General features: G+C 42.9%; 1 protein-coding gene across 1 annotated transcript in view; it reads left to right on the forward strand.

Moving 5' to 3' along the window:
* MEP1B (meprin A subunit beta) overlaps window positions 1-14,190 on the forward strand; it is a 44,159-nt gene extending 29,969 nt beyond the window's left edge. The window contains exons 10-15 of the mRNA XM_056138277.1: window positions 215-430; window positions 2,787-3,230; window positions 4,674-4,850; window positions 10,141-10,270; window positions 11,015-11,183; window positions 14,092-14,190. Coding sequence (XP_055994252.1) covers window positions 215-430; window positions 2,787-3,230; window positions 4,674-4,850; window positions 10,141-10,270; window positions 11,015-11,183; window positions 14,092-14,106 — 1,151 coding nt within the window. The 3' untranslated portion in view covers window positions 14,107-14,190. The remainder of the gene's footprint in view (window positions 1-214; window positions 431-2,786; window positions 3,231-4,673; window positions 4,851-10,140; window positions 10,271-11,014; window positions 11,184-14,091) is intronic.
* Window positions 14,191-15,604: the final 1,414 nt, after the last annotated feature.

A 15,604-nucleotide genomic window follows, 5' to 3' on the forward strand; every position in this document is an offset into this window, starting at 1 on the left:
CCTGGTTTGCCAAGTTGTGCCAGGAAACCCCAGGCTTCCTGAAGACTACTGGAAAGCCCCTTCCATCCTCTCCATCTTTTCACCCCACCCCGCAAATAATCAAGAAATGTGTCCTGAGTAAAATGGAAACTAAATGGAGCCCCAGTGCTCACAAGACACCACTCACAGATGCAGCATCAACTTTCTCTCAATTCTGCTTTTGTCTTCTTAACAGGTTCTGGTTTCTTCATGCATTTCAACAGCAGCTCCGTGGCTGTGGGGGGAAAAGCAATGCTGGAAAGTAGAACACTGTACCCTAAAAGAGGATTTCAGTGCTTGCAATTTTATTTGTATAATAGTGGAAGTACAAGCAACCAACTGAATATCTACATCAGGGAGTATACTGCAGCCCATGTGAACGGTAGTCTAAGTCTTGTCAAAGAAATCAAAGGTACGATTTCAACACTCATATGGTTTGAATTCAGGGTGAGGCAGTCAACTTTTTATGCCACAGTTTATAATATAACAGGGAGTATGGCATCAATGATTTCAACTTAGAGCTTGATCTTCCTTGTTTTATACCATGTATGGAAGCTAAAGTGAGGATCATTTTCTGGCCAGTAACATATCATAACACTCACTTAAGAAATTATTGATGAATCTCTGTCATTGCAGTTTTGGGCACTGTAGCACTGTAGCACTGTCCTCCCATTGTTCATCGATTTGCTCTAGCGGGCCCAGTAACGTCTCCATTGTGAGACCTGTAGTTACTGTGTTTGGCATATGGAATATGTCACGGGTAGCTTGCCAGGCTTTCCCATGTGGGCGAGATACTCTTGGTAGCTTGCCGGGCTCTCTGAGAGGGGCAGAGGAATCGAATCTGGGCTGATTGGGTTGGCCGCATGCAAGGCAAATGCCCTACTCACTGTACTACCAAGGAAACTATATTGGACCAAATAGAGTTACTGGTCCATTGCAATTTAATTGTGAATTTGATAAGGGAGGAACGGGACTCAGGGAGGACTAGGCCTGACCTTAGTTTGGGGGTTCTTATGTTATTCAAATGGTCTTCATTCATAAAATGTATACTTTAGTATTTGCAGTTTATATTGTACCAAATAAGCCATCAGACCAGAAAGGAGACTCTAATATCTCACTTGAATTACAAACCCCAGGGATGTTCTCACACTATTAGGACTTGGGTTGACTTCTGGAGACTTTCCTTAATGGAGACAAAGTAAAACACAATTGGGCACCTATTCTTCACCCTAATTATGCATTAGTGAGTTGGGCCTACTGATGTTTTTATTAAAACAGATGTTCAAGAGGATTCTGAGGAAGGGAAGCTGAGACTGGCAGATTATTATGGTTTATACCACATATTGACATCTTGGTATGAATAAGTTGAGCAATATGGAGTATAAAATTGATTCACTTTATGACATTTGCCTTTTGTTTAACAATGAGAACAATCTGAAGCACAGACATTTTTCTTTTTGAACATCTGCAAGGAGGTTCATTTTATACATGTATATACCACTGTATCACTGTTATCCTGTTGTTCATCGATTTGCCAGTAATGTCTCCATTTGTCCCTGTAGCATGCTAATATATTATATATGTAATATATTAATAATGTAATATATTAATAATGTCTCCATTTGTCCCTGATATATATATATATATATATATATATATATAAAATGTTGAGCCACTTTTAAGTGACCCAAGGAGAAAACTTCAGGCATAGATTTTCTAGGATAAATTTCTGATTAACAACAGTTGGTTCAACACGTGAAGGAAGTCATATATATAAGAAAAGAGAGACAGAGAGAGAGAGAGACAGAGACAGAGAAAGACAGAGAGAGACACAGAGAGAAAGAGATTGAACCCAGATTTCATGGGAAGATTCACTCTACACTAAGTTACATGCCAGGCCACAAGCTGTAAGTATATTAGAGAAGCCTTTCATTGAATAGCACAGGAATCTTGGGAACAAGTATAGAATGTCAGGCTTGTTTGACCATTAGCACAGAATGGGTTGTCATTTGTAAGGTAAGTACTCATGAGTTACATATCCTTATTTGTTTGCCTATCTTTGGGAAAGAATGAGTTATCTGAGAAGAGATTAGGTAAACTTTCAATTATTAGGTTGTCTTTGCCCCAGAAATACCTTAGTGAGCCTGGGTGGGAGGAATGAGAATATCTGTAGTAATCAGTATGCCTAGGGCGATCATTTTTTTTTTCGTGTGCTATGCAGTAAAGGCCCTCCCGTTGATCATCGATTTGCTCGAGTGGGCCCAGTAACGTCTCCATTGGAGACTTTGTTGTTACTGTGTCTGGCATATCGAATACGTCACGGGGAGCTTGCCAGGCTCTGCCGTACAGGCGAGATACTCTCGGTAGCTTGCCAGGCTCTCCGAGAGGGGTGGAGGAATCGAACTCAGGTCAGCCATGTTGGCTGTGTGCAAGGCAAACGCCCTACCGCTGTGCTATCACTCTGCTCCAGCCAGAGTGATAGAATGGTGGGTACGCCCTTGCCTTGCAAGTGGCTGTTCCCGGGTTCAGTCCCCACTACCACGTACTTCAAGTAAGCACTCTCTGGTTTCACGGGAAATTTGAGTATTTTTCTTTCATTTTTTATAATTTTATTTATTGAATCACGATGAGAGCAGTTACAAAGCTTTCGGGTCTAAGTCTCAGTTAGGGCGATCATTTATCCACGAAAGCTAGACTTCTAATGTTCATTTGTGCACAAACTACACATTCTTTGCTTCTTTGAAATGATTCTAATATCTTTTTTGTAGATATTCCCATGACGACCTGGCAACTTTACCACGTATCTTTGAATGTGGCCAATAAATTCAGAGTGGTGTTCGAAGGGGTCAGTGGTGCTAGTCCATCAGAGGGTGGCCTGTCTATTGATGACATCAACCTTTCAGAGACTCAGTGCCCTCATCATATCTGGCAAATAAGGAATTTCACACACTACCTTGACAACAAAACTGAAACTCTATATAGTCCTCCATTTTATTCTTCTAACGGTTATGCCTATCAGATTAGCTTGGATCTAAGCCATGCCACTAATGCAGGAATATATTTCCACTTGATCTCTGGCCACAATGATGATCAATTACAGTGGCCATGTCCTTGGCTACAAACCACGATGACACTCTTGGATCAAAATCCTGACATTCGCCGCCGTATGTCCAACCTGCGGAGTGTAACTACAGACCCCCTGAAGATGGACGGTTTGTGGCTCATTTTCTTTATTGCTAAGACTCCATCACTGCTCTAGGAAGGATGAATGACTTGGGGATGGGAAATTGTACAGTCTGTTTCTAAGGAAATTCTGAATCTCCAAACAAATATGAGGAATGGAAGATGTTTGGAAGGATTCAGCAATTGTAGACAGACACTCAGCAGGAAACTGTCTCAGGAAAATCAGCAGGGACTCTGCATATGGAGATGGTATTGCCCACATAAGCACAGGAGCTGGCCTTGTAACTGAAATGTCAGTGTAGTAATGGGGAGTTTCTGTTTCAGAGTCTGATGCATCTGGCATCTGATCAAACTCAAGGTCAACTGTTAGGTTGACTGTGTTACCTTGGGCAAGTAATCTCTTGGAGTCCCAGTATCCTCAATAGCAAAACTGGGGCAGTAATAATAACCCTGAAGGTTTGTTAGGAGATCAAGATCAAGAAAGGAAGTTTGTGGAGGGGCCTGGTTTGAAGAAGCCCCTCAGGTACTGAGTTCCTAATTTGTGCTGCCCTGGTGTTGTCAATTAGGTTCTTTTTGGGGAGTGGCTTTTGAAAAGAAGGAAGAAATTGTGAAGGTGTTCTGGAAGGCTGGGAAGGGTATAAGAATGGCTTACTAAGTTCTGAAGTACTTGGTAATGGTGACTTCATGCCACACCTTCTTAGTCTTTAGAAAAAGAAATAGCCTAGAGAAGACTCATTTCTCATTTTAATTATTCTTTGCATCCTGAGATTCTAATAAAGGTGAACATTGGACAGTGACAGGAGATTATGAATACTCTATATAAATTCTGCATTAAAAATGGAATTGAGAAACATAGAGAATAAACCCTAATTTGATAAGAGAAGAGCAGTATTACAAAGAGGGTTGTAGAGACCTGGCATTCAGAATTTCTTTACTTAAAACAAAACAATGCTATTCTTTCTGAAAGCTGTTGAGAATGATTTATGTTACCACATTTTCCAGTAAGTTGTGCTTTCCACTGACTTCTACTGAAGGACTCTGTTAGGTGAATAACACAATGAGACAAATTGCTCGATGCTAATATTAAAAGCTCTCTTAGCAATATATCGATTGAGTCAGTTTGTTTTTTTTAAAGGACTGCCTGTTACTCTGAAGGTCACTAAACAATGGGTCTAGGGGGTAGAGAAATTTTACTGATGGTCAGTTTTATAGGTGTGATCCCTCCTTGAAAAGTTGGGGTACCTCTCCACTCATTCCAGAATATGGTCCTTGATGCCAGACAATCTCATTTACTTCAGGGCAGAATAAATGAACAAGCTCCAGTGATTTGCCAGGGAATACATCACAGGTCAAGAGCATCATTTAATTATGTTAGCTCCATCCTAACTGTATTTCACTTCATCTGTTCTTTTTCACCACCAAAAGCTATGATGATGCTAAACACATTTCATTAATATAAATTGCTTTTTCAGGTAATAACTATTATTGGGACAGACCTTCCAAAGTGGGAGTAGATGCTGTTTTCCCAAATGGAACACATTTTAAGAGGAGTCGGGGCTTTGGAACCTCTGCCTTTATAACCTTTGAGAGACTGAAAAGCAGAGATTATATCAAAGGAAATGATGTTTATTTCCTACTGACAGCCGAAGGTAGGTCAATAAAATGGTTTATAGAGGTTGTCCTTTTTCTATGTTGAGTTGCTTGTCCCTGGTTATTCACTGTGTTCTTCTGGGTTTCATTTTAGGTTTAAGTTATGGGAGGAAATGAGCAAGAGTGATTTTCAAAAAAATTTTTGTATGAGTCATTGAAAATATGAAAATAATTTAAATGGAAGAAGTGGGGATTGTTTTTTTCTTTCTGGGTCACACTTGGGAATGCACGGGGATTACTACTGGCTCTGCACTCAGGAATTACTTCTGATAGTGCTTGAAGGACCATATGGGATGCTGGGACTCAAACCTGGGTCTGCCACGTGCAAGGCAAATGCCCTACCCACTGTGCTATCACTCCAGCCCCAGAAGTGAGGATTCTAAGATGAAGAATTTAATTGCCACTGAATGAAGCAATAGTAAATTTTTTTAGACCAAAAAAGCAGACTTAGAAATAAATTCTTATTTTTATACTAATATTATACTCCAGAATTTCATAAATATAAGTATCACACAAGTACCCAAGATTAATTAGAAATGGACTACATTGTCACTTTTTTAAAAAATTTAATCACCATGATAGTTACAAAGCTTTCATGTGTGAATTTCGGTCATACAATGATCAAATACCCATCCCTTCACCACTGTACATCTTTTACCACCAAAATCCCGAGTAGTACCCCCCACCATCCCGACCCCTGCCCTGCCTGTGTGGCAATTTCCACAATACTCTCTCTACTTTGATTACATTCAATATTTCGACACCAGTCCCAGCATTATTATTTGGAATTTTCCCACCACCACTCAAACCTGCTGAAAAGGCACTGTAGCACACTGCACTGTAGCACTGTCCTCCTATTGTTCATCAATTTGCTTGAGTGGGCACTAGTAATGTCTCCATTGTGAGACTTGCTGTTACTGTTTTTGGCCTATCAAATAGGTCATGGGGAGCTTGCCAGGCTCTGCCGTGTGGGCGGAATACTCTTGGTAGCTTACTAGGCTCCATCCCGAGAGTGATGGAGGAATCAAACCCGGGTGGGCCATGTACAAGGCAAACGCCCTACCCACCGTGCTATCGCTCCAGCCCAAAAAGACCATGGTAGACAATTTGTTTTGTATTGCTTGTTATGAATAGCACAAGATGTCCTGCGGCCACAAGAGCCACCATACTCCCCTGGAATTTTAAAATGTTAATAATCAGGGTCTGGAGAGATCTCTGCAGCAAGCTGCTCAGTTCAGAGATTCATTTGTGTGTCTCTGATCATGGCCGTTTAGGAGCTTAATAAGTAGCCGGAGGCAGTTCATGAATGTCATCTCATTGTCCCATCAGAGTGGGAGGAGTGGAACAGGCTCCTCCCCTTCTCGTTGGTTCTGGAAAATGGTGGCCACTGGGATTCCTAGGAGGCAGGTGGAGGGACAGCACCTGCCCTTGTCTGGAGAAGCCCAGCGACAGTGGCCTATTGCAAAGTCCAGAGGCATCTCTGCAGCAGGTTTCTCAGTTCCGAGATTCGTTTGTGTGTCTCTCTACACTGTCACTTTCTAATAGAGGTGATCTATCTATCTTACTCAATAGGATAGTTTCTGGAAAATTAGTTTTTCTTCCCTTCAGATTTCTTTAGAAAGAGGTTATATTAAAGAAAATCTTTGTCCTTTTCTTCTTCCAGAAAGGTTCATTAGAGGATACAGATATTGAAACAAAAACAGGATCGGTAGGAACAACTTTTTTCTTATTTATGGTTAAAGTTTATTTTAAAAACTTTTTAAAAAATCCTTAAATTGATTTAGAAATAATTTTTCTATTGAAATATTTTTAAACAGAAGTTATTCACTATAAAGCTAGTTAAATGTGGGTAAGTTTATATTATGTGTTCTTGCTTTTGCATCTTTAAAACAATACAATGTTTCCATTTCACACTCTAACTTAAGAGATGTTTCTTAGGTTGGATTTATAACACAGTAGAAAGGCCCTTGCCTTGCACGTAGCCAGCCCAAGTTCAATCCGCACACCCTACATGGTCCCCTGAGTACGGTCAAGAGTGATTCCTGAAATTGTCTGCCATAGAGGCAGGGGGAGGGGTGCAATGGGTGAGGGAGAGGGATACTGGGGGCATTGGTGGTGGAAAATGTATACTGGTGGAGGGATCATTGTATGACTGAAACTTTGACTGAACCTCAAACATGAAAGCTTTGTCATTGTATCTCACGGCAATTCAATAAAAAACAAATTTCAGGGGGGCTGGAGTGATAGTACAGCAGGTAGGGCGTTTGCCTTGCACGTGGCCAACCCAGGTTTGATTCTCAGCATCCCATATGGTCACCCGAGCACCACCAGGAGTAATTCCTGAGTGCAAAGCCAGGAGTAACCCCTGTGTATCACCAGGTATGACGCAAAAAGAAAAAAAATAAAATACTTCTCTCTTTAAAAAAAAAACACAACAAATTTCAAAGAATCAATAAATAAACATACACACATACACACTAGTGATCCTGAGTGCAGACCCAGGAGAAACCCCTGAGCATTACCAGTCAAGCTTTGAGCAAAACCAATCAACCAAATAAACAAACAAGTTTTTTTTTACCCCATTTACTAATACTCAATTACAATTTTGTAAAAAGGCACATATATGCACTATATATGTGCACACATATATCTTATCAGTATCACTGTATCACTGTATCACTGTCATCCCGTTGTTTGTCAATTTACTCGAGCAGGCACCAGTAATGTCTCTATTTGTCCCAGTCCTGAGATTGTAGCAGCCTCTCCTTACTCGTCTTTCCCAATGGTTGGAGGCTCTTTCAGGGTCAGAAGAATGAGACCTGTTATAGTTACTGTTTTTGGCATATCAAAAACGCCACGGGGAGCTTGGTAGGCTCTGCTGTGTGGGTGGGATACTCTCGATAGCTTTCTGGGCTCTCTGCGAGGCATACAAAAATATTTCTCTCACTGATTTGTTGCCTACTATCTGAACCCCATCAAACATGGTGTGGTAATTATGGAAAATGGGTAGGAAGTGTCTTAAGATGTGTTGCGTGGTCTGTAAAGCAGCCTGGAGCATGGTGGCAGTTGGGTAGTGGAGGTTGGCTGCCGGGGCTGGGTCCCTTGGGGCAGGGAGGACTCTCACCCGATCTCCTCTGGGACACCCCGAGTGAAAGCAGCCTGGTGCCAACTCCTGTGCCATGGCTATGGGAGTCTCATTTTATACTCCCTTCCGGGAGAGGCAGCCGTGAGTTCACCATCTTATCAGTAATGACATTAATATATTGTTTAAAAAAATTTTTGACCATGGTATACAATAAAACATTTTCCAGTAATATTAGTGACTTTAATATCTGATGTGCTAGGATTTTACTCTGTTTATATTTATTTTCTTCTTGGGTTTGGGGTCATGTCTGGCAGTTTTCAAGGCTCCTCCTGGCTCTGTATTCAGGGGCCACTCTTGGAGGTACTTAGGGCATTTAAGTCACAGTTTACATTCTGACTATTAAAGACTCACTTCTCAGTAAATAAATCACATTTTTTTCCTCTTTTGGTTTTGGGGTCACATCCGATGGCACTCAGTGGTTACTCCGGGCTTGGGGCTCAGGAAACCATGAAAGCTGGGGATGGAAACTGGGTATCCTGCATGCAAAGCATATCCTCAATTCGTTGAGTTAGCTCTCTAGCCAGACTTTTGCTTATGATTTAAAAAGTAGTATGGTTGGGGCTGGAGTAATAGCACAGCGGGTAGGGTGTTTGCCTTGCACACGGCCAACCCAGGTTCAATTTCCAGCATTCCATATGGTCCCCTGAGCACCGCCAGGGATAATTCCTGAGTGCAGAGCCAGGAGTAACACCTGTGCATCGCCAGGTGTGACCCAACAAACAAACAAAAAAACCAGTGGTATGGTTAAAAACCTATAATCCAGAGAGATAGTACAGAGGCTAAAGTGCTTGCTTTGCTTACAGCTGACCCCAGTTCAATTCCCAGTCAGTTCTCTATGCACTACTATGAGTGATCCCTGAGCACAGAGCCAGGAGTAATCCCTGAGCACTGCCAGGTATAGCCACAAAACGAAAAACAAAAACAAATCAATTTTTTTAGATCAATGTCAATTAGAGTAAATCAAGGTGATACTTCTTGGCAAAATTATTGAGGAACTTTGTCTGTTTGTTTTGGGGCCCCACTCGTCCATGCTCGGGCTTACTCCTGGCTCTGCACTCAGGAATCCTGGCAGTACTCAGGGAACCATATGGAATGCTGAGGACTGAACCTGGGTTTTCTGAATGCAAGGCAAATACCTTACCTGCTGTACTATAGCTCTGACCACACAGGAACAATTCTTGTCAAGCAGAAAAACATTTTATTTAGCAGAGAAAAAACTCACATGTTCTTCAATTCTGTTGAACCAGAAGCCAAATAAAGCATTGCAAAGAATAGAGCATTATTGTCAGGCTACCCAGCATCTTATACCAAACATCACAACTTTCTCTACTGAAAAGACACCATGGCCCCAGGGCATGTCCTATGTTGCCTCCCATTTCGGTACTATTCTCCTTGTCTAGTCCTTATCTGAATCTCTCAGAAATGTGAAACTTGAGCATCTATAAGATAGAACAGCTGGTAAGGCACTTGCCTTGCATGCAGCTGACCTGGGTTCAATCTACAGCATCCCAGATGGTCCTCTGAATCCTCCAGGAGTGATCCCTGAACACAGAGCCAGGAGTGAGTCTTGAATACCACGAGGTATGGCCCCAAAACAAACAAAAATTTAAAAATTTACGAAAGCACAGCGGGTAGGGCGCTTGCCTTGCACGCAACCGACAGGACTGACCCCGGTTCGATTTCTCCGCCCCTCTCGGAGAGCCCGAGAAGCTACGGAGAGCATCGTGCCCGCGGGGCAAAGCCTGGTAAGCTAACCGTGACATACTCGATATGCCAAACACAGTAACAAGTCTCACAATGGAGACGTTACTACTGGTGCCTGCTCCAGGAAATCGATGAACAACGGGAGAACAGTGCTACAGTGCTACAGATAAAATGTTGGTTAAAAGTAAAACTGGGGGCCAGAGCAATAGCACGGCTTGTAAGATTCTTGCCTAGCATTGGCGGATCCAGGTCTGATTCTGATATCCCATATGGTCCTCTGAGCACTGCCAGAAGTAATTCCTGAGTGCAGAGCTAGGAGTAACCCCTGAGCATCAGCAGGTGTGGCTACAAACAAAACAAAACAAAACAAAACAAAACAAAACAAAACAAAACAAAGAAATAAAACTGTTTTTATATGTGCTCTCTTTTTCCTTTTGTAGACATATCCTTCCTCAATTCTACAAGCCCCCAGCCAAACCCAAAACCAACCCCTGATAATATCCTCTGTGAAAACTTTGGGTGTCAGAATGATGGTGTCTGTACTATCCAGGATAACAAAGCTGTATGCAGGTAAGGGACAGTTCAGGTGAGATCTTTCCCTTCTTTGGTTAGAAATGCTACCATTCCAGCAATGTAGAATTAAATACTAATGTCTCATGTGAATGGGACCTGTTGATTCTCACCTCAAAAAGCATCCACAAGGGGCTGAAGTGATAGCACAGCAGGTAGGGCTTTTGCCTTGCACTCAGCTGACCCGGATTTGACTCCCACCCTGAGCACTGCAAGGAATAATTCCTGAGTGCAGAGTCAGGAGTAACCCCTGTGCATTGCTAGGTGTGACCCCCCCCAAAAAAAGAAAAGAAAACCATCCACAGGATATGTATTTTTCTCTATCCATTTGGAACTTTGACATTATTTCTGAAAGAATAGTACACGATACTCTGATTGCCTGAAACAATTCTCACAAATATCATCTTATGAAGTGTCCACAACTGTTTAGTGTAGTTAAGTGTGACTGACCTTATACTTAAATTCTAAGAAGAAATGATGAAGGCAGATAGCTGGAAATTGGAGGGCAGGGGTTCTGGGTGCAACATTATCACCTTCCTTCCTCACCCTGGATTTGATGTTTTGAGTAGCAGATTGGGGGTGACTCCTCTGCTGTTATCCATGGACTCTGCCTACTTGCTGGTGTACTCTAATTTCCTCCCTCTTCACTGAGCAGGAGAAATAGTATCCTAGGTCAATGATCTGAATGGTGACCTGCATCCCCAAATACCACACTCCAATTTCTGAACTGTGTTCTGACTGCAGGTGCCCGGCGGGGAATGACTGGTGGTACATGGGAGAAAGGTGTGAAAAGAGGGGTTCAACTCATGACAACATTGTCATTACCGTTTCCTCCACTGTCACTGTGTTTGCCGTCATGCTGATTATCACCATTGTCAGCGTCTATTGCACCAAGAGGAAATACCACAAAAAGGTATATACCACAAAAATACCACTCAGGCACAGAAGATAAGGGTATAAAAACGGAAAATGTAAGTTGAGTCTGGTATTTGGTTATCAAAGTCCCACGGATAACATCATATGAAGAGGAATTAGAAGCTCTTTTTTCGTTTGGTGTTCATGGGGCTGGAGCGATATATCGCACAGCAGGTAGGGCGTTTGCCTTGCACGCGGCCAATCTGCTGACCCTGGTTCGATTACTCTGTCCCTCTCGGAGAGCCTGGCAAGCTACCGAGAGTATCTCGCCTGTACGGCAAAGCCTGGCAAGCTACCCATGACATATTCGATATGCCAAACCCAGTAACAACAAGTCTCACAATGGAGATGTTACTGGTCCCGTTCGGATCGAGCAAATTTATAAACAACAGGAGGACAGTGCTACGGTGCAGTGCAGTTCATGGGATTATGTGGTCCCAGAATTTGGATCCTTGACCTAGAACATTTTTCATATGCATTTTTTTGGCCTTCTCTTCACTCTTTATTCAGAAGAAAACATATTTGAGGTTATGAACTCCTGTTACCTTGATTGTGAATCAATGATTCTTAAAAATGAAGTCTTCTTTGTGGTGGGGGTGAGGAGAATTTTACTTTTGTATTTGTGTGCAAAACTATATGACTATGCTTGTTATTCTGGAGTGAATTTCTCCAGAAAAAAACACAGCTATCACCTATAAGAGATAATTTTCCTGGTAAAGAGGTGACCTGCAATATTTTTTTTAAATTCTAATTATTTAATTTATTTATTGGGGTCCACACCGAGTGGTGCTTGGGGTCTCAATATTCAGGAGTCATTTCCTGCAGTTCTGAGGTAACCATGCAATTTGGGGAAAAAACCATCAACCTCCCCCGGGCAAAGCATGTGCTTCAGCCCTTGGGGTCATCTCCCTGGCTCATGAATTTTTATTTTAAAAATATTTTGGTGGGGGTTGGAGTGATAGCACAGCGGGTAAGGCATTTGCCTTGCACGCAGCCAACCCGGGTTCTATTCCCAGCATCCCATATGGTCCCCTGAGCTCTTCCAGGAGTGATTTCTGAGTGCAAAGCCAGGAGTAACCTCTGAGCATCGCCAGGTGTGACCCAAAAAGAAAAAAGAAAAATTTTGGTGGTGATTGAACTCAGGCTCATAGGAAGAGGATACGGGCTAAGTTTGAGGATTTCCTATTAAGAATGGTTCCATGTCAAGAGAGTCAGCAAGCTGAAGCATGTGTTTTGTATGTAGGCCCTGGGACTGATTTCTGGCCATACCCTGCTGGGAGCCATCCCCAGGGCCTGGAGCTGGGAAATGGCCCTGAGCACCTCTGGGTGTGATCACCCCTCCCCCAATAAAATAAAACCACTCAAGAAGATTCCAACTAATTCTGGCTTCCTGTGCAATACTAATGCAAGATCCTAGCAATATATCTAGCATCTTGTCTCAGAAGGTCACTAAATCTGCAAGAGGCTCTTGAGCCTACCTGCCTCAACTGGGTTCCCTGCAGGCTCCATGATCACCAGGACAAGCTCTGAGGAACACTAGCGTTTCCCTGGGGCTGGGGGAGTTGGACAGGGCAGAGGAAGAGTGAACAGGAGTATGGCTATAACTGCTGCCTCAGCCCACCGGCCAGGAGCTCCGGAGCTCCCCTGGGCTTTGTCCCCCACACCAATGGCTATTTAACTGGTTCCTTTCGGGGGTGTCAGAAGCTGGGCGAGGCAGCTCTCTGTAGGGGCCCTGCCTGAGAGCCTTCAGTGCAGGCCAGGCTCGGCCTCTGCAGAGTTCCAGCACCTATCACTGACAGAATGGCACGAAGCCTTAGAAGGGGAGATTATGCTCAAAATAGTCTTTGGAAATCATGAGTGAAGATAAGAAGAATATATACTTGCTTGGAATGTCTCTGGAATGGGAAAAGCTTTAAATAGTCAAAGCAAGAGCATTACATTTGGAAGAAACAGGGCTATGATTGGAGCAGATGGGGCCACACCTGACGATGCTCAGATGTTTGATCCCTGGCAGGCTTTGGCCATCCACCCCCATAACCACAGGGGATACTGGGGATGGTCCTGGTGGCCCCCAGCATAGTATCAACAGCCCAGGCAGGAATTGTCCAGCCCACAGAGACAGGCTGAGTATCGCTAGGAGTGGCCCCTGGGCCCCTGGAGACTGCTAGGGAGACCACAAACAAACAAAAAGCAAAGAGAAAAGAGAAAAATAGATGATTAGTCAATAAGAAGAGAAATGTGGCCAGTGAGATGGCTCAAAGGTCACGTGCTTCACAGGAAGGAAGCCTGGGCTTGATCCCAGCACTCTATGTATGGTTCCTGGAACATCATCGGGAATAGCCTAGAGCACAGAGCCAGGATTCATCCCTGAGCACCACGAATGTGTTCCTAAGGCACAAAAGCAAAATGAGGAAAGGAAGAAAATCAGTGTATTAAGGTCTTAGTAGGGGTATAAAGTAAAAAGTCATACACAGACACACACATACACATACACATACACACACGCACACACCTCATTATGTTACAACACAACTCTTCAGTTCCTGGGTCATTTAAGCACATTCTCATAAGCAAGGAGTCCATTTACTTATTCCCTTAAGCCCTTGTATTTCTATAGTTAATTCACTGACAAGAGAACCTTTCGGTCTGCTTAGAGAGTCAATCAAAATGACCTCTCTGAGGCTGAAGCATATGCTTACCGTAATGCTTTAACGTCTGACCAATGTGAGCACCACAGCTCGTGTGTCTCCCTGGAGGCCAGGGTTGTGGCCAACAGCCAGCCAGACGCCTAGAGACAGATCGCTTAGGGCCCCTCACTTCAGAATCTGATCTTTGCATTGTGATTCATTTGAATGACTGCCTTTACATTTAGAAGTGAAATCATCAATTGTTCTTTCTCCTTTTAGGAGGAGTCTTTTTGAAGTGATGTTAACTCAACAATAAGTCCAGCAATGAAACTTGAAAAGCTTTTTTCATCATGGATTTTTACCTGAAATGAATGACAGACACCTTGCTCTCCTATAAATAACTTCTCTGTTAGTAATACAAATGATTATAAATTAGTATTTTGGCAAAAGCCTAATTGGCGAGATGTTTGTGTTTTTGTTCTTGTGTATCTGGTGTTTAGGTTGAGGGTGGAACCCTGAGATGTTGGTGGAGGGAGGGGGTCGCGCAGGTGAGGGTTGAGATGCTTTCCACATGAAACCATATCACGAGCAGAATTGAAGCAGTGCGTCAAGGAAAGTGAAAAACAAGTGAACAAATTGCAGGTGGTGGAGGGGGGATGCCTGGTGATGCTCAGGGGCTAAGCCTGGGCTATGCCAGGGATCCACCCAGGCCTTCCACATGCAGAGCAGGTGCCCACCCTACTCCACCCTGCTGAACTCCAGAGGTTTCTGTTTTGAAGGAAAAGAAAGTAATTTAGGCTTTTCTTTTTTAAAAAAATTATTTATTTATTGTACATATAGATGCATGGTTAATTTTTTAAAAAAATTTTTATTAGTGAAACACCATGAGGTACAGTTGTAGACTTACACATTTTTGTGCTTGGGTTTCAGTTATACAATGATCGAGTACCCATCCCTCTACCAGTGCCCATTCTCCACCACCACTAATCCCAGTATCCCTCCCCCCCCCCTGCCCCCCCCCCCCCATACCTCCTTTGTGGCAGGACATTCCCTTTTGTTCTCTCTCTCCTTTTGGGTGCTTAATTTGTAAAAGAGGCATTGAGTGACAATCATGTTTGGTCTATAGTCTACTTTCAGTATGCATCTTCCAACCTGGGAGGGTCCTTCCAACTCCCCTTACTTGGTGCTCCCCTTCTCTATCTGAGCTGCCTTTTCCCTAGCATGTGTGGCTGGTCTTCAAGCCGTGGAGTGAACCTCCTGGTACTTATCTTGACTATTCTTGGGTGTTAGTCTTCTATTTTGTTACTTTATATTCCCCAGGTGAATGCAATCTTTCTATGTCTATCCCTCTCTTTCAGACTCATTTCACTTAACATGATACTTTCCATGTAGTACCACTTATATGGAAATTTCATGACTTCATCTTTTCTAACAGCTGCATAGTACTCTATTGTGTAGATGTACCAAAGTTTCTTTAACCAGTCATCTGTTCTCAGGCTCTCAGGTTTTTTCCAGATTTTGGCTATTGTGAATAGTGCAGCAATGACCATAGAAGTGCAGAAGTCATTTCGATTATACATTTTTGTCTCTCCGGGATATATTCCCAGGAGTGGTATTGCTGCGTCAAATGAAAGCTCAATTTCTAATTTTTTGAGAATCGTCCATACTGTTTTCCAAAAGGGCTGAACCAGTCGGCATTACCACCAGCAGTGAAGGAGAGTCCCTTTCTTGCCACATCAGTGCCAACACCAGTTGCTTTTGTTCTTTTGGATGTGGGCCAGTCTCTGTGGTG

This window comes from Sorex fumeus, unplaced genomic scaffold (genome assembly GCF_029834395.1).
Source record: "Sorex fumeus unplaced genomic scaffold, SorFum_2.1 ptg000128l, whole genome shotgun sequence".
NCBI lineage: Eukaryota > Metazoa > Chordata > Mammalia > Eulipotyphla > Soricidae > Sorex > Sorex fumeus.